Source organism: Canis lupus, chromosome 16, assembly GCF_011100685.1.
Source record: "Canis lupus familiaris isolate Mischka breed German Shepherd chromosome 16, alternate assembly UU_Cfam_GSD_1.0, whole genome shotgun sequence".
Classification (NCBI taxonomy): Eukaryota; Metazoa; Chordata; class Mammalia; order Carnivora; family Canidae; genus Canis; species Canis lupus.
Genome location: NC_049237.1, coordinates 20,633,363 through 20,659,883, shown reverse-complemented (window position 1 = coordinate 20,659,883; position 26,521 = coordinate 20,633,363). Strand labels below are relative to the sequence as shown.

The window sequence follows — 26,521 nt, the reverse complement described above, 5'->3', positions numbered from 1 at the left end:
CAGGCTGGCCGCTGGGGACAGCAAGACATTGGCTCTGCACCATCAAATCTTATTTTAAGCACCCTAAATTAGCTGAGTGCTGGCAACACGCAAACAAAGAAACCAAAGCAGAAAGATGAATGATCTGATAACTGTTTTCAGTGACGTACTTTGGTTTTAGATCATAACACAACCCTGACCTTTTTAATTACAAGTTTCCTGTCCATTTAATACCTCTGTGTCTGTGTCAAATGGCATCTTTTCCTTGGCAAATTTCCAATTATTGGGAGTTTAGAGCTCTCACAGGAATTTATATTTCTCCCCCTATACCTGCCGGCCCTTCTGCTTGTTGCACATGTAATCTTTCCCTTCTGTTAAACCAAAATTCCTTCCGAAGGACACAGACCGCCATTCGTGTTTAAGACGACCCCTGTGTTGATGACCAGCAATGTGACACAATAAACCCCGGGTACGCATTTGCATCAGAATGGAACCGGCTCCCCCGCTGGCAGCGGGGTGGACACCGCTGCTTTCTCAGTTCTGTGGGGGTCACTTTGGTGTCCTGGATTTTCAGAGGTGCAGGCCGGCTTCACAAGAAGCAGCCGTGCAGAAGAATGTTCTGGCCCGAAGAGCTAGCTGGGGGCGGGGCTGACTTCATTGTCCGAGCCCTAGCCTGCCATTGACTGGCTCCACTGTCACATGGAATGTCAGATTCCACTTCGGGTGTGGGCAGCGTCCAACAATGGAGCGCAGCCGTGTGGAACCAGCCCCAGAAGGCAGGCTCCAGGCTGTAGCTGAGATGGGTCACCCCCATCCTGTTCTTGACCTGCTCCCCTCTGCCCGGGGGGTGTGCAGTGTGAAATCCTCTGACCTAGGGCCTAGGCCGGTCTCAGGAGAGATCAAAGGGCAGGCGGCCCCTCGCCGGCTGAGGTGGGTCTTTCCCAGGCCGCCACACTGCGCCACTGCCCAGGGTTTTGTTCTGGCGCCGCAGACCCCTCGTTCATCAAATGATCAAAGGCCCAAAGTCTGGGCTCGAAACCTTTCTTCCCATTTCCTTTTCTTAGAAGGAATGAATTGCATGAGGACCAAAGAATGCCTTTCCAAAGCTCTCCTGCACGGACTGCACAGCCGCCGAGCCTCCAGCCCTGCCCCGAAAGCCGAGATCGCTCGCTGGGCCAGCTGCTGCCACAGACGCAAACCCCACTCATTCACACAGGCTCTTGGGGATTAAGGCCTGCATCCTATTTAGAGGCCTCTGAGAGTGAGCGAGGCGTAATCCGGGCTCTTTCTCCGCTGTCTAGTTTATTAGCAAGCAGACAACAATGCAGTCGGAAATCAAAGCCCACGGGCTCATGCTCTCTGCCCAATCCATAAAACCCTCCTGCGCATTTCTTCCGTTGCCATGAGTGCATTTCTCACTCGCAGTTGATATTTTCATGGGCGCCGTTTCCGGGAGTGTGCTCGTATGCTCCTCTCTCATGGGAGAACGTGGCTCAAGTGTAGCCGTGATGCTTCTGCAGCCAAGACGTTTTCCAGAGTTGTGCCTTGGAAATCTGTGTCCGTGACATCTCCTCGGCCAGGTTTTTTTTTTAATTTTCGTCGCAATTTTTTAAAGGAATGGTAGTGAGTGGGAAGTCGTGTGTGCTGGTTCACAGTGAGGCGGCGGCAGCTAGTTGGCCATGTCACTCTCAAGGGGGCCACTACAGAAACCCGCCCCCGAGCCTCAGCTGTGCAGCACTGAGGCACTCGCAGCCTGAGGCACTCGTGGCCTCCCGCCTTGGGTGGTGTTCAGGAAGGCCCCGAATGTGCTCACAGAGGCCTGTTCCTTTGTCTGTCAAGGGCCTTGGGCCTGGGGGCCTCACAGTACAGGCATCACCTGCCCCGCCGGTGCACACAGATGTGCCATGCTGTGACCACGCCGTGGGAACGTGGGCAGGTGTGCATGCCCAGGCAGCCATGTGTCTAGCACCCCAGTAGGCCTCAGCAGCCCGACCTGCTGTCCTGTTCTGTGTCACATGGGGCACTTCAGTCAACAGCTGCTCATGTGAGGGGATGTATAGTCTCCCTCCTGCCCGCTGTGCTGAAAATTCCTGGTGCTGGGACGTCACGAGTGCCATCACATCCCTTTTGGGGCGGGATTGGCTTGCTTAGCATCATGTCCTCAGGCTCACCAGGTCGCCAGTGGCAGGACTTCCTTCCTTTTCAAGGCCAGATCATAGTCTGTCGTGTGGAATTCCTTTACCCATCACCCCCTGACGGACACTCAGGTTGCTTCCAACCTGCAGCTATCATGTGTGATGTTGCCACGTGGACGCACAAGTACCCTTGGAGCCTCAGCTTCCACCTCTTCTGGGTACAGGCCCAGCGTGGACTTGCCAAATCACGTGCCAATTGTATGGTTAACTTTTTGAGGATGTGCCACACCGTTTTCACCAGCGGCTGCACCATTTTACATCCCCAGCAACAACAACATACAAGGGCTCTAATTGCTCTGCGTCTTTTCCAACATTTACTATTTTCTTGTTTTGGAAGTAGCCATCCTAATGTGTGTGAAGTGGTGTCTTGTTGTGTTTTTGATTTGCATTTTCCTAATGAGTGTGATGCTGAGCATCGTTTCATGTTTGTTGGCTATTTGGATATTTTCTTTGAAGAAATGTCTATTCAACTCATTTCTCCCTTTTTTTTCCAAGTTGTTTCCCCATTTTTTAATTGGACTGTTTGCTTTTTGTTGTTACTGAGCTATAGAGGTTCTTTATATATTCTGAATATTAATCCCTTACAGATATGTGATTTGCAAATATTTCCTCCCATAGAACAGGGAAATTCTGTGGGAGAAAATATTTTCATTCTCCTAATGATGTCCTTGGTGCACGAAAGCGTCTAGTTTTTATAAAGTCCCATTTGTCTATTTTTCCTGTCGTTGCCTGTGCATTTAGTGTCCTATCCAGGAAATCTTTTGCCAAAGTCAGTGTCATGAAGATTTTCCCCACGTGGATCACTATACTGTCCACCTGAAACTAATGTAACACTGTATGTTAACGATGCTGGAATTAAAATTTAAAACACAATAAAATTTAAAAACACAAATAAGGAGACACTGCAGACCCAGGACAGCCTGGAGGCGGTGACTAATAGCTCAAGTCCATAAAAAACGGCCTCCAGCAAAACTCCATTACAAAAGATGGGAAAGAAATAGAGTGGAAAGAGTGAAAAAGTAGAAGCAGCAGAGCCTGAAGAATTTGTGGTGGAAAAAGTGCTGGGACAACATGTAGTGAATGAGAAGAATTTTATAACCAGGGACAAGCCCATGTTGTTTCTGGGATGCCATCATTTTCGGCGACTTAAGAAATAAATCATTTAGGGGCACCTGGGTGGCTCAGCAATTGAGCGTCTGCCTTTGGCTCAGGGCATGATACTGGGGTCCTGGGATGGAGTCCCACGTTGGGCTCCCCACAGGGAGCCTGTTTCTCCTTCTGCCTGTTTTCTCCTCTGCCTCTCTCTATGTCTCTCATGAATAAATACATATTTTTAAAAATTAAAAGAAAAAAAATCAGTTAAACTAAAATTTTTCCTGAAACTGAAATTTTTCCTGAAATTTGAAATTAACCTTTCAAATTTTGTAATTAACCAATTTAAATATAATGTAAACAGTTTAAATCAAACAATTTAAAAGCAGCCATGTCAACCCATATCCATATTTACAGTCATATAAGTGCAAGTTTATTTGTAAGATCCCTTAAAGGAGCATTTTATCACCACCAACAACCTCCCCACCTGAAGGACAAACCCAGACAAGTCCTGGTGTATTTTAATTAGGTGAGCAAACTTGGTTACATGGACATTGAAAGCCTCCTTCTGGTGAACCATTCCTTCCCAAGAAGCTGAAAGTCCCTGTGCTGCGTTGACAACAAAGTCACAATTCGTGGACCGCCCAAGGAGTTGCACATGGAAACCCAACCATAATCAGATGGTTAGAAACGTTGGCAGTTTCACCTGCTGGAATAAATGGGCAGACAGACTTCTAGAACCCACGTTCTTGACCTCCATGTTTTTTCATGGCCCCAACTCATTCCTGATATGCGAGCTGTCTTCTCAGTATTTGAGCTACTGGTTCAGCAGAAACCAGGAAAAACAATAACATTGTAGTCAGAATGGTATCAAACTGTATATTGTTTATTGTAAATACTGGCCCACAGGGGGTCAATAAATAGTTTTACATTCAAAATAAACACAGGAATAAATAAAAGCAGTGACATTCACATGCCTGTCAAAGTATCACCGAAACATATAAAGCAAAAAAGGGCAAGTTTTCTCACCTCCTCGCCTTCATCTGCAGACGGGATGAGTCTTGAGTCTGTAGTGTGCATCACTTTAGACCTTTGTATATGAGCATGTACAACTTTTATTTATTTAGCTTGATTAGCGATGTTTTCCCTAGAGCACTTTGTGACCAACACGGAAAATGCACATGAGAGTAATTTTTTAAAACCTGTCCCCAACTTTGTTTCTTATGCATTTACATTTAAGGTGGTGATGTACAATGGCTCTGTGCGCTCTAACACTTGGATTAGCATTTCTCAGGTGCAGACAAGTGGGCTGACCTCCCCCAATGTCACACAGCATCAGGTGACCTCCCTGGGATGTGACTTCACAGCCTGTGTCCTTGATAGCCACGCTGTACTGTTGCCTCTTCCCTGCCAACCAACAGACCCACCCCATTTGTAAAGCCCACAGCAAATTGTCTGGTGTAGGAAACGTGGATCAAACCCACAATGAGCTATCATCTTATACCTGTTAGGGTAGCTGTTACTTTAAAAGAAGGAAGGGAGGGAGGGAGGGAGGGAAAGAAAGAGAAGAAGAGAAGAGAGAGAAGAGAGAGAAGAGAATAGAAGAGCATAGATAAGAGAAAGAGAGAATAGAAGATCTCACGTAACCTCTACGCTCATATCCTCTCCCTCTGCCCTCTCTCCCCTCTCCTCCCTCCCCGCCTCCCTCCCTCGGCCACCCCTCATCCCCGCCCCGCTACCCCCTCCCTCCCATGCAATCCCACGACCTGCGCATGCACGCCCTCCTCCGACTCCTCCCGCCCTCCTCCCTGCCACTCCCTCCCTCCCTGCCCTTACCTCATCCCGCCTCCTTCCCTCCCGCCCTCCCTCCCTCCCGCCATGTTCGTGTCGGTCTGTCGCAGCAAAAGAAGAAAAAGAAAAGAAAATTTCCCCCCACATTTTCTCATAAGAGATGTTAACTTTTAATAGCAGGTCAAAATAGGGGCATCTGGGGGGCTCAGTTGGCTAAACCTCTGACTCTTGATTTCAGCTAAGGTCATGATCTCAGGGTCACAGGATCAAGCCCCACATTGGGCTCCACCTTCAGTAGGGAATCTCCTTGGGGTTCTCTCTCCCTCTCCCTCTTTCCCTCCCCCTTCTCTCTCTCTCTCTCTCAAATAAGTAAATAAATCTTTAAAAAAATATATCAGTTAAAGGTAGAAGGTGGAATATTAGCTTTGGGAACCAAGAGAGATGACCAAGCAGAAAGATTAAACAGATTAGCTGAGTATCCTGCCCGTACACCATGGCTCACTCTTATAAGTAATGATATCAAGATGACTTTTTTTAAAAAGCTTTTAAGCTTTTCCCAGCTTTAGTGAGATATACTTGGAGTAAAACACTGTATAAATTTAAGGTACACCACGTGGTGAATCGACAAATATGTGTGTTATGAAACGATGGCCAAAGTAAGGCTAGTTAGCACCTCGTCTGCCTCATGGTTGTGATTCTGTTTTGTGGTGAGAACTTTAAGGTCTGCTCCTTCAGTGACTGTCAAGTGTGTAATCGTGCTGTGAGCTATCAAATACCTTTCCTAACTAATATAGTTCATGGCTCCTTCAGCTTCTTGAAAGCTGCTGCTCCTCCAGAGATGCACTGCGCAGTACGTAGCCACGAACCCCACGTGTCTACTCAAGTGAATTAAAGTTTGGGAATCGGTACCTCCATCGTGCTGGCCACACATCTCGCGCCCAATGCCACACATGACTCATGGCTGCCACAGAGGGTGACATAGCACCTCTGTCGTCGCAGGGAGCCTCACGGGGCCATGGGGCTCTAGGGAACTGCGCTGAAGGTGGGCATCCCCAGGTACCCGCCACCCCATTTTCTCCAGCCCCACAGCAGCAGCCTCTGGACTCATCCCCCAGCTGGGTTCTGACCTCATCTGTTCTCCACACAGCATCCACACGGCATCTACTTGGCGTCTGAAAGAGCAAGCCCTCAGAAGCCTTGCTGACTCTTGCATCTCACCACTGCGGCCTCTGACTGTGGAGCTCGGGGCCTTTGCACATACTGCTCCATGGCTCCCCAGCTTCTTTCTCCTCTCATGGATCCTGCTCTGCCTCATGGCCACGGTCGCCATGCCACGGTGACCCTCTTGTGGCAAAGCCACAGAAGTGTTGTTTCAGCCTGGCATTTATTGAACACCTTGCCAGGGTTGGTGTCAGGGAAGGGATGGTGAACAAGGCAGGACAACCCTGTCATCCTCCCTGAGGTTCTCCCCTATGGGGAGAAACAGACAGAGCCCCAAACTGCGGTCTGCAGGGCCGTGAGCACCAGGAGTACCCTCACCTGGGTTGCAGGGCCCTGGGAGGTACCTCACTCCCCACCCGGGGCAGAGCCTTGAATAGGGCTGTGGACTCCTGTCTTTGGAGCAGAATGGGACATGAGGCTCCTGTGTTCCAACACCTTGTAAACTGAGGCAACAGAGCTCAGACGTTTGGTGATGAGCCAGAGGGCCCCCCGCCGACCAGGTCAACATAGATCCCTGGTCTTTCTGCAAATGGCAGAGCCGAGGTCGAGGCACTAGAGGGCAGCCAGAGCCCCAGAGTCAGCACTGCAGAAACTCAGGCAGCAGGAGTGGTCGTGAACGCGGGAGCAGGGGAGGGGCCCGAGGAGCCTGCACAGGGCCCGGGGTGAAAGGACACCCAACCTGGGTCAGTCTGGAGCCACCAGGGAAGCAACAGTGCAGGGTCTGGACAGGAGAGCTGGGGTGTGCAGTCTTCCGTCATCTGCTGTCACCACATGTTCGGCGCTTCCCACACCAAGCTGCCCGCATATGGGTCAGACAGGGTCAGAGGCGGCCATGGAGCTGGGACCTGGCCAGACTGGGCAGGGGAGAGAACGAGACACCACGGGCCGGGTACTCCCAAGATCCTACAGTGGCTTCTAAATGGTCTCTGGCCCAGGGGCCGGGCAGCATGGACGAGCAACGCGGGGCTGGGTGGACAGCTCAGGACACAGACCTGCCAGCGGGTAGATGCAGGGCCCGCTCCCCCAGCCCTCCTGGGTCAGGTCTGCTCCTGGGGTCGCCCGCAGTCTCCTGCCCAGGCCGGCCAGTCCATGGGGGCACGTGAGAAAGCACAGACCAGCTCAGCCTACCCTCACTCAGTTGGTGTTTAGGCCCAGCCCTTCTGGGGACCATGGGCACCAGCAGCCAATCCACCTGTCCCCCCCCCCCCCGTCCCTGCAGGCATCACCACCTGTCTGTCCTGCCGGCCCCACGGGCACCTACAGAGCCTGCACACATGCCCGCTGGCACCGCAGCCTGCCCTCTGCGGGGCCTGGGTGTCTGCCCCTGGCCAGGAGCCTCTCCCTGGAGACCCCAGCAGCCCCAGGGAGGCTGCCTGCGCCCGGCCCTTCTCGGAGCTCCTGCTCACTTCCTCCCCACACAGCCAGGGCGTGTCCCGTCCTTGTGGCAGGGAGTCCCCAGCACAGCTGTCTGGGTTGTTGGGCAGTGGCAGCTCGCATGCTGTGCTCAGTAGGATCCTGAGGCTTCTCACGGGAAAGGGCACTGTCTGGCTGGGCTGCAGTACTGGGGACAGTGCTCTATCCCACTGAATTAGCGACTCTTTCTAAAGGCCTCCCCCCAGTGCCCTGGGGTGACCTAGGAAGGACACACCCCATAAGTGCTAACAGTCTGGCGCTGTCCTGACTACCTCCAGGCTCTCTCCTGAGGGGTGAAGGATCTGATCTCTTCCTGAGGCTGCAAGGAGTCAGAAGAGGGCCCAGTGCTTCACCGTTGGCACCCCGCCCCCCCCACCCCCCCAGGCCGTGGCTCTGAGCCCCCCCCCGCCACTGTGGCCACGGCTCTGAGTCAGAGGTAGCCCTGAGACCAGAGCAGGGATGGGCCGGGGACCCTGTGGCGCCGTTCCGGAGTGTCCCCACCACTCACAACCGACCGCTGACTGACTTAGTATCACAATCCTAGCAAGCAGGGGACTGTGAGCCATCCATGCCAACAACATCGCTTCCCAGAATCTAATTCTGGGCATTTCTAAGCGTCGGTTTGACTTTCCTGAGTGTCTGACTCTGGCTCTGCACTAGCCGCCCTGGCTGGCTGGACGTTACCCTCCTGGTCCCGGGACAGCCCGTCAGACGTCCCCTCCTCTCCCACCCTTCCCCTCTCAGGTGCTGGTCCAGAGGGCGTTACTCGTAGCATTTCATCCAAGGGGCGGGTTGGGGCGGCCACCCAGGAGGGAGGGCGCGTGTCCCCAGCCCTCTCCTGTGGCTTCCAGCAGGGACGGTCCACAGGGTCCCAGCACACAGAGCAGCCCTCAGGATACAAGAGCTGCTGGAAGAGGTTTTAACAGCTCCAAGGAGGGGCACCGGGGGGCTCAGTCAGTGGAGCCTCTGCCCTCGGCTCCGGTCATGATCCTGGGGTCCTGAGATGGAGCCTCATGTCGGGCTCCCTGCTCAGTGGAGAGTCTGCTTCTCCTTCTCCCTCTGCCTCTGCCCACCCCCTACTCATGCTCTCTCTCTTCTCTCTCTCTCTCTCAAATAACCTTTAAAAAAAAAAAAAAAAAAAACAGCTTCAAGGACTAAAAGAAAGTGCCCTAAACTGCCTTAAAATGAGAGAGGTTTTATCAGAGTCTGGATCCCACACTAAACCCTCAAGACTTCTTTCCTGAAGGACTAGGCCTCGGTCTCTGCCTGCTGCCCCAGGGTCCACCCCACACCAGCGGCTCCAGGATCTGCGACTCCAGCCATAGGAGGGAGCAGCCTTGGGCATGCCTGGAAGCCAGTGTAGACCGTAAATGAGCAGATTCTCCCTCGGGAGAGCCCAATCTCGGAATCCGAGAGCTCCTGACATGCTATGGGTGCTGAGAATTCTTTTTTTTTTTTTTTTAATTTTATTTATTCATACTCTTACACACAGAGAGAGGCAGAGACACAGAGGGAGAAGCAGGCTCCACGCAGGAAGCCCGATTCAGGACTCAATCCCAGGACCCCAGGGTCACGCCCTGAGCCAAAGGCAGACGCTCAACCACCGAGCCACCAAAAGGCCCGGTGCTGAGAATTCTAACAGCTGGTGTGGCACCGCGTGAGACCCTGCAAGGAGCCTCAGGCCGGGGAAGAGGAGCACCTGAGCCCCATCACCAGCCCACGGGTGGGGGACAGTCCCACAGAGCCCACACTCGGGGGCCTCTGCCCAATGGCCCCCAGGGTGCTTCTGACCAGACTGGCTAGAGAGAGGCAGCACCGAGTGTGGGGTGTTGCAAACCGTCTCCCCACCCCCTCCATGTAGGCTTTAACCTTCCTACTGCAAGCCCATTCCTGGAAGAGGCCAAGTCCTGTGCGCCGTTGCCCCTGAAATGTGCATGTGGCCCCAGATGCCTGGCCTACTCCGGAAGCAGCAGGGCCTCAGTCCTTGGCCGCCGTGGGGGACCCCACACCCCCTGACCCCTGGACCCGCTGGCCCGGCACCCCCTCATCCCCATCTGCCCACTGGGCAGTGGGGCAAACTCACCCTTTGTTTCAGGCTGTCTCAGGGGCACAGGTTCCCTTTATTTCTATTTACTGTTTTCAATCCATCATTGAACTTTATTTTTCTTATTTAAATTTCAGTGACCACACAGAACAGTGTTGGCTCCAGGGGCAGAAATCAGGGATTTGTCCCAGTGCTCCTCTGACAGGTGCCTCATGCGTGCCCATTCCCCATGCAGCCCAGCCCAGCCACCTCCTCCAGCCGCCCTCCGGGTGTTCTCTGTCTCACAACTCTCTTCCCGCTCTCCTTTTTCTTCCCCTTCCCCTGTGTTCATCTGCTTTTGACAAAACACCGTTAAAACGTCCATACTACCCAAAGCAACCTGCACATTTAACGCAATCCCTATCGGCTACCACCAGCTTCGTTCACAGGGCAGGAATGATCCTAAAGTGCGTACAGGACCAGAGCCGACCCGAACAGCCGAGCAGGAGGCATCACGAACCGGACTCCGAGGTCTATTACGAAGCGGCTGTGATCATCAAGACAGTGTGGTCGGCACAAAAACACGCAGAGCAACGGAACAGAACAGGGGAAACGTGGGCTCCCTTTAAAACAAGATTAGATGTGTTGAGGCCTTGCTGTCAGCTTCCCAGGACTTGAGTCCTGTCTTTTCCTGGAATGAGTTTCTCCGGGGACCCCACCTGCCCAGCTCCCTGAGGGTCCATCTGGCTGCTCCAGGGACAGCTTTCTCCTCCTCCCTGCGAAGGCCCTGATGTAACACGGGGGAAATGTGTAACGCTCCTGCGCCCATAGGGTGCATTCCTTACCTGGAAGGTTCCTGTAAGGCCACCATATTGGCTGGGAGCTCACGAGGGGCTGAGCACCATCCCCACAGCCTCAGGAGGGGCAGGCGCTCCATCCTGTCTGCTCAAGGACGGGGACTAGGGATTGACACGGATGCAGGCGGCCATTCCGCCATCCCTCCTCCCCCGGGGGACACGTTGCCAGAGACACCTGTTCCCTTTGTGCTGGTACGTGTGGTTCAGCCTTGTCTCCTCCCACCACCTCCCCTGCCCACCTTTGTCCCTCTCTACCTGTCTCACCTGCTGCGCCCGGAACACATCACTGGCAGCTCGGGCGCCACCCGAATACGCCACTGAACCACAGGACTTTCAAACTTATGACAACCTTGGAAATCTTCACATTAATCTCCTGGCTCTGTGCCAAGGCAGCGATGCACTCACTCAGATTGTGCAGATGAGCAGGGCCCCTTCCGCCTGGAGCAGCCTGGCTGCCGATGATGGCAGCCACCTGCTCTGGTGACCAGGGACACACCGTCCTGCCTAGACAAGCAGGAGCAGGGGCAGCTCCACCCTGCTGTGAGTTGAGATGATGCGCAGAACGTGGCACCTCCTGTGGCACGTGGGTTCTCGTCTACCTCGGAGGCAGCCACTCACTCCCACATTTTGCATTTTCGTACTGGTGGATGTGTCTCAACTCTTTGTCTGTCTCCTAGAAATAGAAGAACAACACACGTTGAATTAATGAAAAGGTCAAAATTTCAAACCCAAATAGTATTATTTCTGTGAAGCTCAGATCCCCTGTTGTGAGACGATGCTCCGTGGGGAAAGGTCTGTCAGTGAACGCATCCAAGGGCATCATTACCTTTCCTTAGCGTTTGAAACCCTCATTGGATGCCTCGTCTTTAAAGGCCAATGTAATATAACATTTATTAGTCTAATTTCTCATGACTCGAAAATTTTTTTAAATCCTGTGCAGTTAAAATTAAAGCTTATATGCTTCCTATTTCAAAAACATTCTTGGAAACGCCACCACAAGGGGATCCCTGGGTGGCTCAGTGGTTTAGCGCCTGCCTTCAGCCCAGGGCATGATCCTGGAGTCCTGGAATCGAGTCCTGCATCGGGCTCCCTGCATGGAGCCTGCTTCTCCCTTGTCTGTGTCTCTGCCTCTCTCTCTCTCGCTCTGTGTCTCTCATGAATAAATAAATAAAATCTTTAAAAGAAAAAAAAGAAAACGCCACCAAAAAAAAAAAAAAAAAAAGAACACTAAGTTGTAGCTTCTAATGGTGATGAGCATGGTCAGTAACCTAGATGAGCCCCTGACAGAAACACCTCAGGCCGCGCTCCTGAATGGATGCACGTGGGAACTGCTGCCTGTCAGGCCTGCTGAGGGAGGAGTGTAGTCACCTCGACTTGGCCTCTTAGCCCGAAGCGAGCCCGGCTACAGGAGTGGGACAGACTAGAGCGGTCACCTTGTGTCTGAGCTCACTGCCATCTGTGTGTTATCTGTTGCAGGCGCTAAGGAAATTGATATCGCCGCGACCCTGGAGCACTTGAGAGACCAGAGGCCAGGCATGGTCCAGACCAAGGTACTGTCCACCAGTCCTCGGGGACCGCGGGGCCGTCAGGGGCGGCCAGTCCTCAGGGACTATGGGGTCACCAGGGGCAGCCAGTCCTCAGGGGCCGTGGGGGCGTCAGGGGCATCTCTCTGAGGTTGCTTCCGAGCAAGGCAAGAGAAGGGGACAGGGGACTCCCACACGCAGGTCCCAGGCAGGACACAAGGGCCCCTCCTGGGAGGGAGACCAGTGGTTCCAGCAACCACCCTCATTTCAGCACAAACAGACACAGTAGAGTCTTCAGCCTGTGGAGCCTTCCCCCCACCAGATCTGGGAGGGGTGAGAGCATCACATCTTTATAAAAAGAGGTTGGTGATCGGGGCACCTGGATGGTGCAGTCGGGTAAGTGTCTGACTCCTGGTCTTGGCTCAGGTCAGCATCTCAGGGTCGTGGGATCGAGGCACACTGGGCTCTGTGCTGAATGCAGGGTCTGCTTGGAATTCTCTCTCCCTTTGCCCCTCCTCCCCCTACATGTGCTCGCTCTCTTGCTCTCTCTCTCTCTCTCTAAAATAAATAAATCAAAAAAAAAAAAAAAGAGGTCAGCGATAAACCCCAGCACCTTGTCGTGGAATGTTCTAGATTCACTCGTCATCCCGCCAGCCTCCCCCACCTCTGGCCCTCGGAACCACAGCTCTGCTGTGTGGTCATCAGAGGTCCCTGCGGGGTCCTCAGGGCCTCCAATGCCTCAAAGTAGCTGGTCTGTATACTTGATGCAAAGGACTTATGTGCAACGAAAGTAAACACAAGATTGCGGGGTGGCTTTGGGTTACGCAGAGCTAGCAGCAAGGGTGGCATGATGTTCCTCCAGCGTTCGGAAGATCCCGCGTCCACGTCTGTTCCCTGAAAGGGCTGAGCCATAAGATACCAGTCTTGTCTTCCTCAGGGTACTCCTGACGCCTGGTGCTGCTAACACCTGCACAGAAGACCAAAGTCAGTAGCAGAAGCCCTCGCAGAACTGCTACTTCCTGCCTAAGGGGACTTGAAGCCTTAAACAAGCGCTCCGGAAAGAGGAGCTGGCCTCAGGGCCCGAGGATGGGCTTTGGCCTGGTTATCCCGCCCCCGGGGTCTCACTGTTCCCCCCGGAGCATACCAGCGGCCCCCAAGTCCCCCCTCTGTCTAAATCAGGCATAACCCGGTCTGAGCTGGGTGGGAGAGGAGACAGCCGAATCCACACATTCTGCTGAGAACATCGAAGCCACGCACCTCATAGGGCTACGCTGCGCATTTTGAACTGGAACCATAGCTCCCGGGGCCTTCCCCAGCACCATGTGCCCGCCCCATCCCCCCCTCACAGGTTGTTATGAGAATCACATGTGATTAGCGTGAAGACTTTATCTGATGGTGATACACTTTGTTTTCTTAGGGCTTGTTTTTTAATTTGCAATTTTGTAATTATTTTAGACCTGCAAAGCACTTGCAGAAATAATCCGCGTCATTGGCAGACGCCCTCAGTAGGCTCCCCCTGCCAGCGTCACCACAGGAGATGGAGGCCAGGAAGCCATCATCAGTATGAGCTACTGACTCAGGCATCGGCCATGTCCCAGCTCACCCGTGTCCCCAGTGAGCCCTTGCTGGACAGGACCGCCCCCCCATGCATTCCGTGGTCATGTTCTGCCCCCCAATGCATCTCCCTAGTGGGACGGCTCTGTGGCCTCAAGAGGTCTTGGAGAGCTGGGCAGGCATGGCTTGGGGTTGGTAGACTGCCCTGCTTGGGTTTATCTGACGTTCTTGTGATCATTCCAGTTGTTCCTGTTGGGCAGGAACATCCCAGAAGGTCGCACATGACCCTGTTTTCTCTCCTTGGATTGCTCGGCTCAGGGGGCATCCACCCAGTTATTCCTCTTGGTAATGGGCAGTGTCCTGCAGGAGAAGCTTGGCACTGCTCATGTCTCTCTGCTGTCCCGCTGTCAGACTTCAGCAGGTGACTCTGCCTCGGTGACAACCTTTGGGTCTTGTGCTCAGGGAGGGTCCACCCTGTACACGGACCAGTTGGCGGAGGCCCCGTGGGGTCCAGCACGGCAGGGTCTGGTCACCACCCCTGAAGGGTTGGCCGCACTTGGTGGCTGAGATGGCGGTGGGAGAGCAGCGCCACCTGTCAGCAGGGGTGAACCACAGATCCTGCATCTGCCTGGATCCTGGTGCTGCCTGGATCCTCTACTGACAACCTGCAGGAAACCTCAGGTGCCTCACCTCGCTCCCTGCCCCGGGGTGCGCCTCCAGCAGGCCTCCTACACCCCGGCCAGTGCAAGGATGCCCCAAACACACTCCGGGGTGGGCCTAGCAAACTACAGGGACAGTGCCCGACTCAGCGCAAAAGCCATTCGGGCCTCTGGTCTGCGTCCAGTTTGATAAAACAGGCCCTGGTGCCCGGGGGGGCCGCCAGGCCCTGCCGGGAAGGAAGATAAAGCTGTAGTCGTGACCACTGTGTGTCACAGAGCTGCTCAGGTTAGTGACTGACTGAGTGAATGACCAAACATTCGCGCTATAGCACCTTGGGCCAGATTACTTAGCTGTCGCTTGTCCCCCAGATGACAGAGCACCTGCCTCCCCAGCCTCCCTGCAGGAACCCACCCTCTTCCTACCGGTAGGGGTTTAAAAGTTGTCCTACGGTGTGTGCGTGGAGGTAGGTCCCGAGATTTTCACATCAAAGCTGACATCCCATCCTAGTTTATGACAGCTTCACCCAACATGACTCCAGGACACCGAACTTTCCCTAAGGTTCAACTTAACAAAAGGAGAATTTCTGTGGGAAACGATAGTGCCGCACGGCCCAAACACTCTTCCATAGAAGCCAAGAGAAGGTCTCCCATGGGCCGTTCATTCAAACATGGTGGTCAGGTTGCCCCACATGAAGGACAGATGGTGGGCTCCATGGACCAGGACCCAGCGGAGCCCTGACCCCAGCACACAGTCTGACTGCACAGCCTCATCCGTATGTTCAGAGAAGCCACCGACAGCTGCTTTTCCCCCTGGACACAAACCCTTGGCCGAACAAAACATGGACATATCACACGTGTCTACCTGAGGACAGACACGGAAGACATGGCCCTGGCCACGCAGCTGGCATCTGTCACGGGGATGAGACTCCAGCAGAAGGATGTGTCCCCCGGTCTCCATCGCCACGCATTTGTTAGCCTTGAGCATCCGTCGTCCACCGCCTGTGTCAGGGGACAGGCTCCCCCGACCCCCTGCAGGGCATCTCGGGAGAGATGCCTCCTTAATCAAGGCCTGAACGCTCTCCATAACGACATTCCCTCTTTTACGTTGGTCATTCTTAAAAATGAAAGCTCATTGACCTGTGTGTCCCCAGGAAGCGGTGATGTCTGGTTGGCCGGGGGGTGGGGTGGGGATGCGCACGGTGTATACAGGCAACGTCCATGCCCCCTGCACCTCCCTGGCTTGTTTCTGCATTTGGATTTCACCCTGTCCATGTTCCACTCCACAAGCACGTCTCCCTAAGGCTGGACTCACCTTCCTGGAGACAGGGCACCGTCCCACATGTGTTCACACCTCCCCATGGTCTGGAGCGGCAAGTACTGATGGAAATGAGTGTAATCCGGTGCAGAGCCCTGGGCCCCGCCCCTCGCCCTGCTCCATCACAACCCACCTCATCACTTTGAGATCATTCCCCTCCATCCCTCCTTGTGTCTGTCTCCCCTGTGCACCTACGTGTACATGTAGACGTACATATGCACACATACATGCATGCATACATACATGGATGCACGTGTATAGACATACACATGTGTGTGCACTTGTGCATATATGTGTGCATTCACATGTGCGCACCTGCATGTATGCACACAGTCCTGCATTCATGTGCACGTACATACACGTGTGCACACACTCATGCATGCACAGATGTGTGCATGCATGCAGGTGTGCACATGCATACACAGTTGTGCATCGTGTGTGTAATGCACATACACGTGCATGTGCGTGCAGTCATGTACATGCACACATGTACATATACGCACTCGTGTGTGCACATGTGCACACGTATGTACTCGTGCATACACACGTGCACACCCATGCACATGTGCACATGCGTGCACCCTATCCCTGGCCTGCTGTGCTAACACATGTCAAGGATGGAGCCAGGGCTGGTCCCTGTGGAGGACGGCTGCCCCCGGGGAACAGAGGGCATGCTGTCTGGACCGGCCTTATGGGAGAGGCAGGAAGTGCTGCCCCTGAGGGGTCGTTGGCTCTCCATGGAAGGCAACAGCCACTCGCTCTGGCTCCCCTTGAAATTGGGAACGATGAAAGTACTGTGGGTCCAGCCAGCCCTTTGTGCGAGCCATGAGGATCCAAACAGGAATCTGAGTGTAACTCTAAATGCAAACACACACACACGCAGCCTGCCACCCCCAACACCTCCAATGACCCTCGCAGCCGCCACCACAAAAGCATGTCAGGTGCAGCGTCTGCCCAGCCTTTCTTTGAGGCCCACCCAGACAACTGAGGGGCCAGCTCAGATCTGTCAGCGGAGGTGGTGCCACTGAAAGTGGGGGTGCCCGGTCTCCACCTGTGACCAGTGAGGCACTGGCACCACCACGCCTCGGAACTACCACTCGTGGACATGTCTCGAGGCAGGAGCAGGGTGACTGATGACCCCTGACTCATCGCCGACCGGCCCTGAGGAGCACCACACGCCTCTACCGCAGGCCCTTTGTCACGGAAACTGCCCCCCGCCTACAGCCGATGCACCCGGAGCCGCCTCCTGTGGCAGGACCCAGAGCCATGAAACCTGTGCATCCCAGAGGCCCATCCACTCCAGGGGACACACGATCAATACTGTAACAATTTAAGCCACGCCTCCTGTCATGTGTCACACATCCTGCGAACACACAGTGTCTGGATGATTATGATCAAGGCACAGGTGCAAGTCTGCCATCTGCTTTTGCCACTTGACCTTGTGGCACACACATTGCCTCCCTGCCTCCCCACCAGGTACTCTCGACAGCTGCATAGGATTCCAAGTGCGTGAACGCACAACTGTCTTCATACTTGCCCACTTTCCCATAAACGTTGTCTTGGGATGGACTTCCAGTGTGTCTCAAGCTGGAAGCAGGCATGTGACATATGACATGAGAGTTCCAGGGGGTCTCTTTTCATTTTTTTCACATTTCAAGTCATCACAAAGCCTTGGTCCACCCATTGGCAAGCCAGTGTTTTGGGAAGAAATGGTCTGGTGTGGCTGTTCACACATAACAAACCCGGATCCTCCAAAGGACACATCCCCTTGAACGAGCTGTTAGCTGGAGAGACGGCGGGGCATCTCTCTGAGGTTGCTTCCGAGCAAGGCAAGAGAAGGGGACAGGGGTCTCCCACACGCAGGTGCCAGGCAGGACACAAGGGCCCCTCCCGGGAGGGAGACCAGTGGTTCCAGCAACCAACCACATTTCAGCACAAACAGACACAGTAGAGTCTTCAGCCTGTGGAGCCTTCCCCCCACCAGATCTGGAAGGGGCAAGAATATTCCACTTTTGTGGGGTGAGCTGTGCACCAAGGCCCAGAGCATCAAAGACTAATTGCAGGATCCCGGTGACACACCGGGGCCATGGTGTGCACAGTGTCCTCGCGTCCTCTTCTCATGCACATCTGCACAGTGTGAGCGCAGGGGCAGCCCCGAGGACCCTTCCCTCCCGGCCTCGGGCTCTACCCCTCACAGCAAACCAAGGCGGCTGCCTCCCCCAAAGGACACACACTGGTAGCTCGGGACATTTCTCCCCACAAAGGGGCCGGCGGTACGGGCAGGGCGCTGTGGCTGGTCCTCTACCCCCCTCAGCGACCCCAGCCCCTGGTAGAGGCATGTATTAGTCCATGCAGGTCATCGCTTCAATGCCAGTGCGAGGAGCATGCCAGAGGACACAGCCTGTTGTCCCAGAGTAAGCATTGAATTACCCCACCGTTCTATTGTTTCTGCTACTTACTGGGTATCCAGTGGACTTTGGTCATGATTTTTGGATCTGGAGCTACTCTGCCACTTAAATTGTCAAGTATTAAGCCATCAGTGGGGCTTTCCTTGCCCAGAAACTCCCAATCGATGATGGTGGCCATCATTTGCCAGTCCTGGGCTTTGCTGGTATGATTGAGATGTGCCCACAGCCCACCTGGAGTTTCTCGAGCAGCGTCGGGGGTGTCGTGTGGCAAGTGTGTGCAGGGGAATGGTCTATGACCCTCCCGTTGCTGAGGCCTCTGCTCCCAGAGGACAGAACAGTCCTGACACCGCCCTCATGTCTACCTCCTGGTCTTGCAGGGTTTGGCCTGAGGCAGCTGCCCTGTCCAGTGTGTGGCTAGGAGCACACGTGTGCACACGCACGTCTAAGGCTGGCCACGCCGCGGGTGAGGTGGGGTCTCCTGGCAGATGGAACAGGGTGGGGCTGATGCCCGTGACAGCGAGGACACTACCCTGCTCCCTTTCCGAGGGGCGGCGGCATGGCGGGTTCCACAGCGGGTCTGCAGGCAGCTGGAGGGGAGGCTGGAGCTCAGAGCGCCAATGTGGCATCTGCCCCAGGCCTGCGCTCCACCGTGGTCATTGTCACCGCGCAGTCAGAGGGTGCCAGGTGGGGGCTCCTGCTTGCTGGGGCCTCAGCAGCTCCTCCCGGTAATGAAAGATGAGCCTTTCCTACGTGACGAATTCTAATCGCCATCAACATGGGGTATTTTTTTTAAGATTTTATTTATTTATTTATTCATGAGAGACGTAGAGACACAGGCAGAGGGAAAAGCAGGCTCCATGCAGGGAGCCCGATGTGGGATTCGATCCCAGGATCCTGGGATCACTCCCTGAGCTGAAGGGAGACACTCGATCACTGAGCCCCCCAGACGTCCAACCCGGGGCCTTATCTTGCAAACCACTGCCCTCTCCTTTCTGTGGAGATACATGACCTATGTTGTTTTTGTTGTTTTTTGTTTTTCTGAACTATTTCTTTCTGCAAAATAACACAGCAGAGCTAAAGGGCGGAGCTGAGAGGAAAGTGGCCCCACTCACCTCTTCTTCCCTTTCTTGTCCCTCCAGGAGCAGTTTGAGTTTGCACTGACGGCTGTGGCGGAGGAGGTGAACGCCATCCTCCGGGCCCTCCCACAGTGAGCGTCCACCTCCACCACTGGCCGGGAGGACCCCACACCCCTGGCCGTGTCTTCGGTGCCCCTGCCTCATCGCCATCACCGTCAATGCAGTCTACCGGGTACAATGTGCATCTGTGTTCAACCAAATCATAATTGGGAGAGGTTTGTGGGATCGTCCAATCACAGGGACAGTCACTTTTTCTGTGTTCGCTTCCTTGAAAGAAAAATTACTTTTCCTTAAAGCACATACTCACCTTTTCCATTGCAAACTGTGTCGTAGCAACGACGCAGTCCTATGTGCCCTGGACTGTCTCCAGGGAGCGCTGAAGGTTGGGTCAGCTGTGCAGGGAGGGGACCCAGGGAAAGCTGGCCGGGCACCGCCTGAAGACCGAGGGCACCGCAAAGACGTGGCACTTGTCTTTAGGACGACTTATCACTGGGAGGAACCCCTGGCTTATTCAGGAGCTAGAGCAACAGACTGTTACTGCTCTGCTGCTCTGGGGTAAATACTAATAAAACCGTCACTGCTCCCCTTGTGCTCCCCACGCTCCCCGACGCCCACTCCCGGCACTGTTGACACCCGCCCCGGGATGGGCAGGGGCCCCAGGGCACTGCCTCGCAGGCTGTCCACCCCAAGTGAGGCCTCACATCGGCAGCCAGTCTAGAGACACACTTATAACTTTAAAATATGGGTTTCCACATTGCAAAAGCAGATGCAGCCAACAAACTCTTTCCTTGGGGGTAAGTAACCAGAATCAGGGGAGCCGGTCTGGCAGGTCAGAAGCTCCAGGGCCCCCGAGGAGCATGACGAACCCCCGCCCCCATCAGACACGTCTGCTGCCCTCCCAGGGTGTGTCCTGGGCCCTGTGGCTTCCAGAGCAGACCCTGGGTACCCCATTCCCAGGAGGAGACGCAGGGTGACATGTATGTTTCTGCTTTGCTGGGTGTGACATCATAGCACCAGGGAGAAAAGTGGAGATGGCAGTGCCGGCCCCGGGCCTCCTCCCCAGTCACCTAGGTCAGGCACTTGTGCAACTCGCGCAGACACGAGCATCTAGGGGTGATTCCGATTTGCCCCCCACCCCCCAGAGACGGAGGAACTCATTTCCCTGGGATCGGGACAACAGTTTCCAAGGAGGCGTGCAGATAGCTCCGGATGCTGCAGCTTCCGTTTTAGGAGTGGTTATGAGCATATCCCGGTCCCTTTCCACGTCCTGCTTCCTGCGCACATTCTCTCCGCCCTAAATAGATTCTACGTCCCAAAAACCAGTAGCCTTGGGAGAGCGGCCTGTGCCTGGGGAGGAAGATGCCAAAATACTGTTTGTGTCTTTAAGTGGTACCGTCATGTCATCTGCTCTATAGATCTATAGTTTTTGCCAGAGTTGTTTCTCCCTATCTGGAATCTAAATAATGAATAGAAACTAATTTATCTGAGTATAGGAATCATATACCTACTTGTAATTTCTAACTCCTTATGTTTCGAGAGAGATCCTCCAGCGTGAGATATATGAATATATTTAATTGTGTCAGATTAAACTTTTGATTTCACACTTGAGTGGTCTTCATTTGGGGAGTACAGAGCAACTCTCCCTGCCCATCCTTTGCCCCCAGATGTTGGGGAGCAAGTCCAGGCCTGAGAATATTCCGCTTTTGTGGGGTGAGCTGTGCACCAAGGCCCAGAGCATCAAAGAGTGATTGCAGGATCCCGGTGGCACGCCGGGGCCATGGTGTGCACAGTGTCCTCGCGTCCTCTTCTCATGCACATCTGCGCAGTGTGAGCGCAGGGGCAGCCCCGAGGACCCTTCCCTCCCGGCCTCGGGCTCTACCCCTCACAGCAAACCAAGGCGGCTGCCTCCCCCAAAGGACACACACTGGTAGCTCGGGACATTTCTCCCCACAAAGGGGCCAGCGGTACGGGCGGGGCGCTGTGGCTGGTCATCTACCCCCCTCAGTGACCCCAACGACACAAGGCTGCATGTGTCAGCTTGTCCGGGAATTAGGTAATGGCTAACTGTGCCTACCGGCGTGAGGCTCTCCGCGTCAACCTAAGCACTGGTGTGTGTTTCTCAAGAGATCAGCCCCCCAGGTCTCGCTGGGGGAGCACCCAGCTATAAGGCCTCTTAGGCTCCCCTTTCCTGAATCAGCCTCGCGTTCAAACCCTGCCTGGGTGCAGACTCGTGCTCCCCACACACTGTAAGTTACTGACGCTGGGGTCACTGATGCTTCACAGATGCAGGCGTCACACAAGGGAGGCTGCTCACGCCAAGCACGTGTCTGAATGGGCACGTGGCAGGCTGCAGAGCCATGAAACAGTTCCCTCCCACCGGGAGCATGCAGGAATGCTGCACAAAATACTAATACGTGGCACACACCAGCTCTAAAGACAGGACGTAGCTGGGACTGGGGATCGGTGTGGGCAGAGTGTGGACACCCAGCCGCACCAGGGCTGAGGGTTCAGAGCCGCCCACTCAGACCCTGCATGGTGGCCCTGGGAGGCGGCGTGTTCGAGAGCTGTGTCATCCCTACGTGTCCACTGCAGAGGTGTGCTGAGCTCGTCCTAGATCTGCACCTGCCAGCACAGAGTAGTAACACACCATGCCCCCTTCACAATCAGGGCCATGTAGCCCCGTCTTCTCCACCACCCATGATGATTGTCTGGAAGTCAACATAATGAGAGATGAATCCCCAGACTGTCGCACCTGCTGATCTCTGTGATGGAAATACCCTCCCGAAGAGTGATTCCCACAAGGGAAGGGCAGGGAGTGGCCAGAGTGGCCAGAGACCCCAACACAGCTGCTGGAGACAGGGGAAGGCAGTCAGAGTAACTGGGAAGTGGCCCCTCGTGTGTGAATATAAATTTTTGTTTAACACAGTGTCATTTTGGGAGGATCCCTGAGTGGTTCAGCGGTTTAGCACCTGCCTTCAGCCTAGGGCATGATCCTGGGATCAAGTCCCACATCAGACTCCTACATGGAGCCTGCTTCTTCCTCTGCCTGTGTCTCTGCCTCTGTGTGTGTGTGTGTGCGTGTCTCTCATGAATAAATAAATAAAATCTTTTTTTTTTTTTTAAAAAGTGTCATTTCAGCAGCTGTATTTAACAACCAGGTTGTGAAACCCCTTTCAGCTGGAACCAGCCAGCGGTGGCACATCCCTGCCCTGGGACCGGACAACCAAGGGTGGACTCTGGACAGTGGCCAGCACAGCTGTCCTGCTGGAAGAGAAGGGTGCCATGAGAAGGTGTGGGGCCTGGGGTGCCCCCTACAGCACGGAAAACCCACACAGAACAAGTAGGGTTAAATGTGACGTGAGCCCAGTGGAGCCCTCGGTGCCAAGCACCAGTGAAGGCAAAACCACTTGGTGGACAGCCAAGTCCCCAGACAGACATGCCCCAGGGCATCGCATGGCTCCCCACAATGACAAACACACGAGGACCAGGACCACAGCTGCAGAAACATCTGATACGGGGAGAGATGCAGGGACATCTGATGGGGGAGAGATGCAGAGACATCTGATATGAGGAGAGATGCAGATAACACAATACAAAAAGGCCATAAAAGGAGTTTGGATGTTTCAAATGGCACATGGGAATAGTGCGGGGGAAAGGAAGCAGATTTGAAAAAGAATCCAATGCAACTTCTTTTTTTAAGATTATTTGAGCGGGAGGAGGGGCAGAGGGAGAGGGAGAGGGAGAGAATCTCCAGCAGACTCCACACTGAGCACAGAGGCCCCCCTCCACCCCTGTGGGGCTCAAACCCACGACCCTGAAATCGGGACCTGTGCCAAAACCATGAGTCGGCCGCTTCGCTGACCGAGCAGCCCAGGTGCCCCCCCAACAGCTTCTGGAAGTGAACTCCAGAGCAGCGATCATCTAGAAAGTGGGGAAGGCACGTTGAGGTGATCCGAGCTGAGGTAGACACCTCTGCCTTGGTAGCAACAGGTTGGGAACAGCAGAGGACAGAGCCGGAGACCCCTCGTTAAACGAAAACGTGCAAGAGAAGTCATGAAACGGGATGGAGCCCACATTCTGGAAGGAAACAGAACAGGCATGAGGACTCCCTGCAGACCCTTTGCTCCAGCACTCAGCAGGCAGGCGACCCTGCAGGAGCCCCTGTGACCCCAGGGCCCATCCCCCCGCTGCTGCGACACCTGCTGGGGTCCATGTGATCACAATGGCACTTCCTTCTGGACTGACCTGGGACGTGCGTCTCCTGGTCATGGGGAGCGCTTTCTTCCCCCTGACCATATCCAGCACTTAGTGTGCACCAAGTGTATACTCTGGCAGAAGGCAGCTAAAGAGAACGATATGTGCACTCACCTGGCCCCAGACCCTCACCAGGGGGCAGTGAGCTCGGTGCTGGAGCAGGCAGGGCACAGTGAGCACTGAGTCACCCACCTTCCAGGAGGCTCTGCATTCACCCGCCTCCCCCCCAACCCCGTTAAGTCTGGGCCATTCTAACCAGTCCCCTCTCCACACTGTGGGCCTCACCGTTGAGCAATTCAGGGATGCATTTTTATGAAATTGTTGCTTGAGACTTTTTTTTTTAATAAAAACTGTTAGATGTAATTTTATAGAAAGGAAATGGAACAGCTGTGTGCTTCAATTCTATAACCTGAGCAATTCGGGAAACACGTCGTTTCTCTGTGCTCTGGGTACTGGAACCAGGGTCACCTCGAGTCCTTGGAAATACTCATCTGTGTGCTCACAGGCACACCTGCTGCGGGGTAAGGTCCCAGGACCGTAAGGGTACTGGGCTCACAGCTTGGCCGTCTTGTGCCACACTGAGCTCTGCTCCAGCCTGGCCTGCACCCCCACACACACCCTCCATGGCCAGCTGCACTCCACCCTCACTGGCCGGACCCACGCGGCTTTGTCTCACAGGCAAGCGGGGGCGTGTCACTGCGGGCACAGTCTGTCATCCTCCACTAAAGACCCACGGTCATGGGGGCTGGCGCAGCCCTGTCCACTGACCCCAAGTCCACTTGCCGCGGCACCCACCCAGGGCCAGGTCCTGTAGGGGGGCTGGGGCAAGTCCATGTGCTGCCCCCTGGCTGGAAGGAGCATCTGCTTCTGCAGTGTCCCAGGTGACCGCCACAGGTCGCCAGGCCCTTCCCAGGCATCAGGGGTAGGCTCGGGGACTCCCGCAATGGGACCTCAGGTTTGAGTGTAGGAGGCTGTATGTTCCTTTTTTTTTTTTAATTTTTATTTATTTATGATAGTCACAGAGAGAGAGAGAGAGGCAGAGACACAGGCAGAGGGAGAAGCAGGCTCCATGCACCGGGAGCCCGACGTGGGATTCGATCCCGGGTCTCCAGGATCGCGCCGTGGGCCAAAGGCAGGCGCCAAACCGCTGCGCCCAGGGATCCCTGTTCCTTAGAAAGTTACCTTTGTGCATTCAGGGGCTCCTCGGGGACTCTGTCGCTGGCCAGCTGCCACAGCTCAGGTCATTATGCTGGAGTCCCAAGGCACAGCCCCACGAGGGGCTCCCTGCTCAGCGGGGCATCTGCATCTCCCTCTGTCCCTCCCCCCACTTCATGCACACTCTCTCTCAAAGTAATAGATAAAATCTTTAAAAATATATTTCAAAAAAGAAAAAGGAAAGTAGTCTCCATGCTCTCAGAGCTGCTCTGCGAGCCCTCTGCTCTGTCACTGTCTTTCTTGCCATTGTTCTCACATTCACTCCGTGGGGAAATGACAGTAATATTTTATGTGATCTGCGTTGTGTGCTTTATTAATCAAGTAGAACAGTAATAAAACCTTCGTAATTAGTGGAATAGGCATTAATTCAAAGATGTTTATTGGAATAGAAAATTAGAATTTGATGACACCTTTGTTCCTACACAGTGGCTGGGTTTCCTTTTATTTAGGGTATTTGTTTAGGAAATGGCCTTGGCTGTTTGTTAGACATACGGCGATTTCGGGCAGGTGCCCTCGACCAGGGGCGCCATCCCCTGCTCGGTGCTGCTCCCTAGGGCGGGGGTGAGGGAGGGACGCAGCCCGCTGCTCCCTGGACACCGCCCCTTGGAGCAGGGCAGCCCCCGGTGATGCTCACACTGCGGCCAGGCACAGGGTGTGTGCGGGGGCCACGCTGCACAGACACACACGGGGACACACACGGGGACATGCACGGGGACCGGTCCCCGCCCCCCGGAGAATCTGCAGGCCTGAGAACCACCCGGCACAGGTGGCCTGGCAGCCTCCAGGGTCCGTCATGCACCTTCTTGGGCTGCCAGGGTGTCAGGGTGAAGGAGGCAGGTGGGATGATTCTGCTCTCCCAGGGCCCTACCCTCCCCTGCTCCCCACCCCCTCACACACACCTGCCCTGCACGCAGCCGTCTAACAGGTGCGCTCACACCCGTACACACCCACCCCCGCACGCCCCTGGGAGGTTTAGACACAGGGCAGCCCATCTAATGCAATCACCTGGAGCAGAGATGTCCCCTGCAGGGGCTCCAGGCCGCAAGCCTCTCTGGGGTGCCGCTGAGTGCCTCCCCTGCACAGCGCTGCATCATTCCTGGTATGAGGTCCTTGCACCGGCTTCCTGGAGAATGCGGGCACCGCAGGGCGGCTCCCAGGCTTCCTGCTCCACAGGCCGCTCCCTGCCTCCTCCAGCCTGGAACTCCTACAGCCCTTGGCCCCAAGGAAGGACTGGAACCAAACCACTGCCTGGAGGGCCCTGGCGGGGCCAAGGGGGTGGGTAAGGTGGGGGGAGAGGGTTGCTCTGCCCTCTGGCAATGCACCCCCCCCCCCGCCCACAGACCCCGCCCACTGCCCCCAGCACAGCCTGCCGTGCCTTCCCTTTCCCTGGACACCTGGCCCCGAGCGCCCCTCTGCCCACTGCCCACCTGGCAAAAGTGGCCCCATTTTGTTCTTCGACTACACAGAGTGTTTGTGCCTCCTGCCCCTCGTTCCCTACACAATCTCATTTTCTGTCCCTAGCACTTATTCAACCAGCAAAGTTGGTCCAGGAGCAGTTCGCCCACAGGGCCTTTGACCGCCTGCAGCTGACCGTGTGCTCCGGTGGCAGCCCAGGGGCAGGCCCCCCAGGCTGGGGGTAGGGGATGGGTGGCCTGCATGGACACCTGCTGTGACCGCCCTAAACTAGGCGGCTAGTACAAGAAGGGAAAGTGGAGAAGCAGGTGTGTGGTCACCGTGAGACCCCCTGGACCCAGCACGTGGCTGGCAACTAGAGCAGGATCCTACTGGAACTCCCACCAGAACCCCCTGGGCTGGTTCAGAAGTGAGAGGAGGTTCACATGGACCCACTGCCGACCCCAGCCCAGCTTACTGGAGACCAGGGCCAC

The 26,521-nt window shown here is 54.9% G+C and overlaps 1 protein-coding gene across 2 annotated transcripts in view; it reads left to right on the top strand.

Annotated features, from left to right (window-relative positions):
- PTPRN2 (protein tyrosine phosphatase receptor type N2) overlaps positions 1-20,769 on the top strand; it is a 727,688-nt gene extending 706,919 nt beyond the window's left edge. For both annotated transcript variants that reach the window (XM_038559842.1, XM_038559843.1), the window contains exons 22-23: positions 12,048-12,121; positions 19,170-20,769. In XM_038559842.1, the coding sequence (XP_038415770.1) occupies positions 12,048-12,121; positions 19,170-19,241 (146 nt within the window). In that variant the 3' untranslated portion in view covers positions 19,242-20,769. The remainder of the gene's footprint in view (positions 1-12,047; positions 12,122-19,169) is intronic.
- The last annotated feature ends 5,752 nt before the right edge of the window (positions 20,770-26,521 follow it).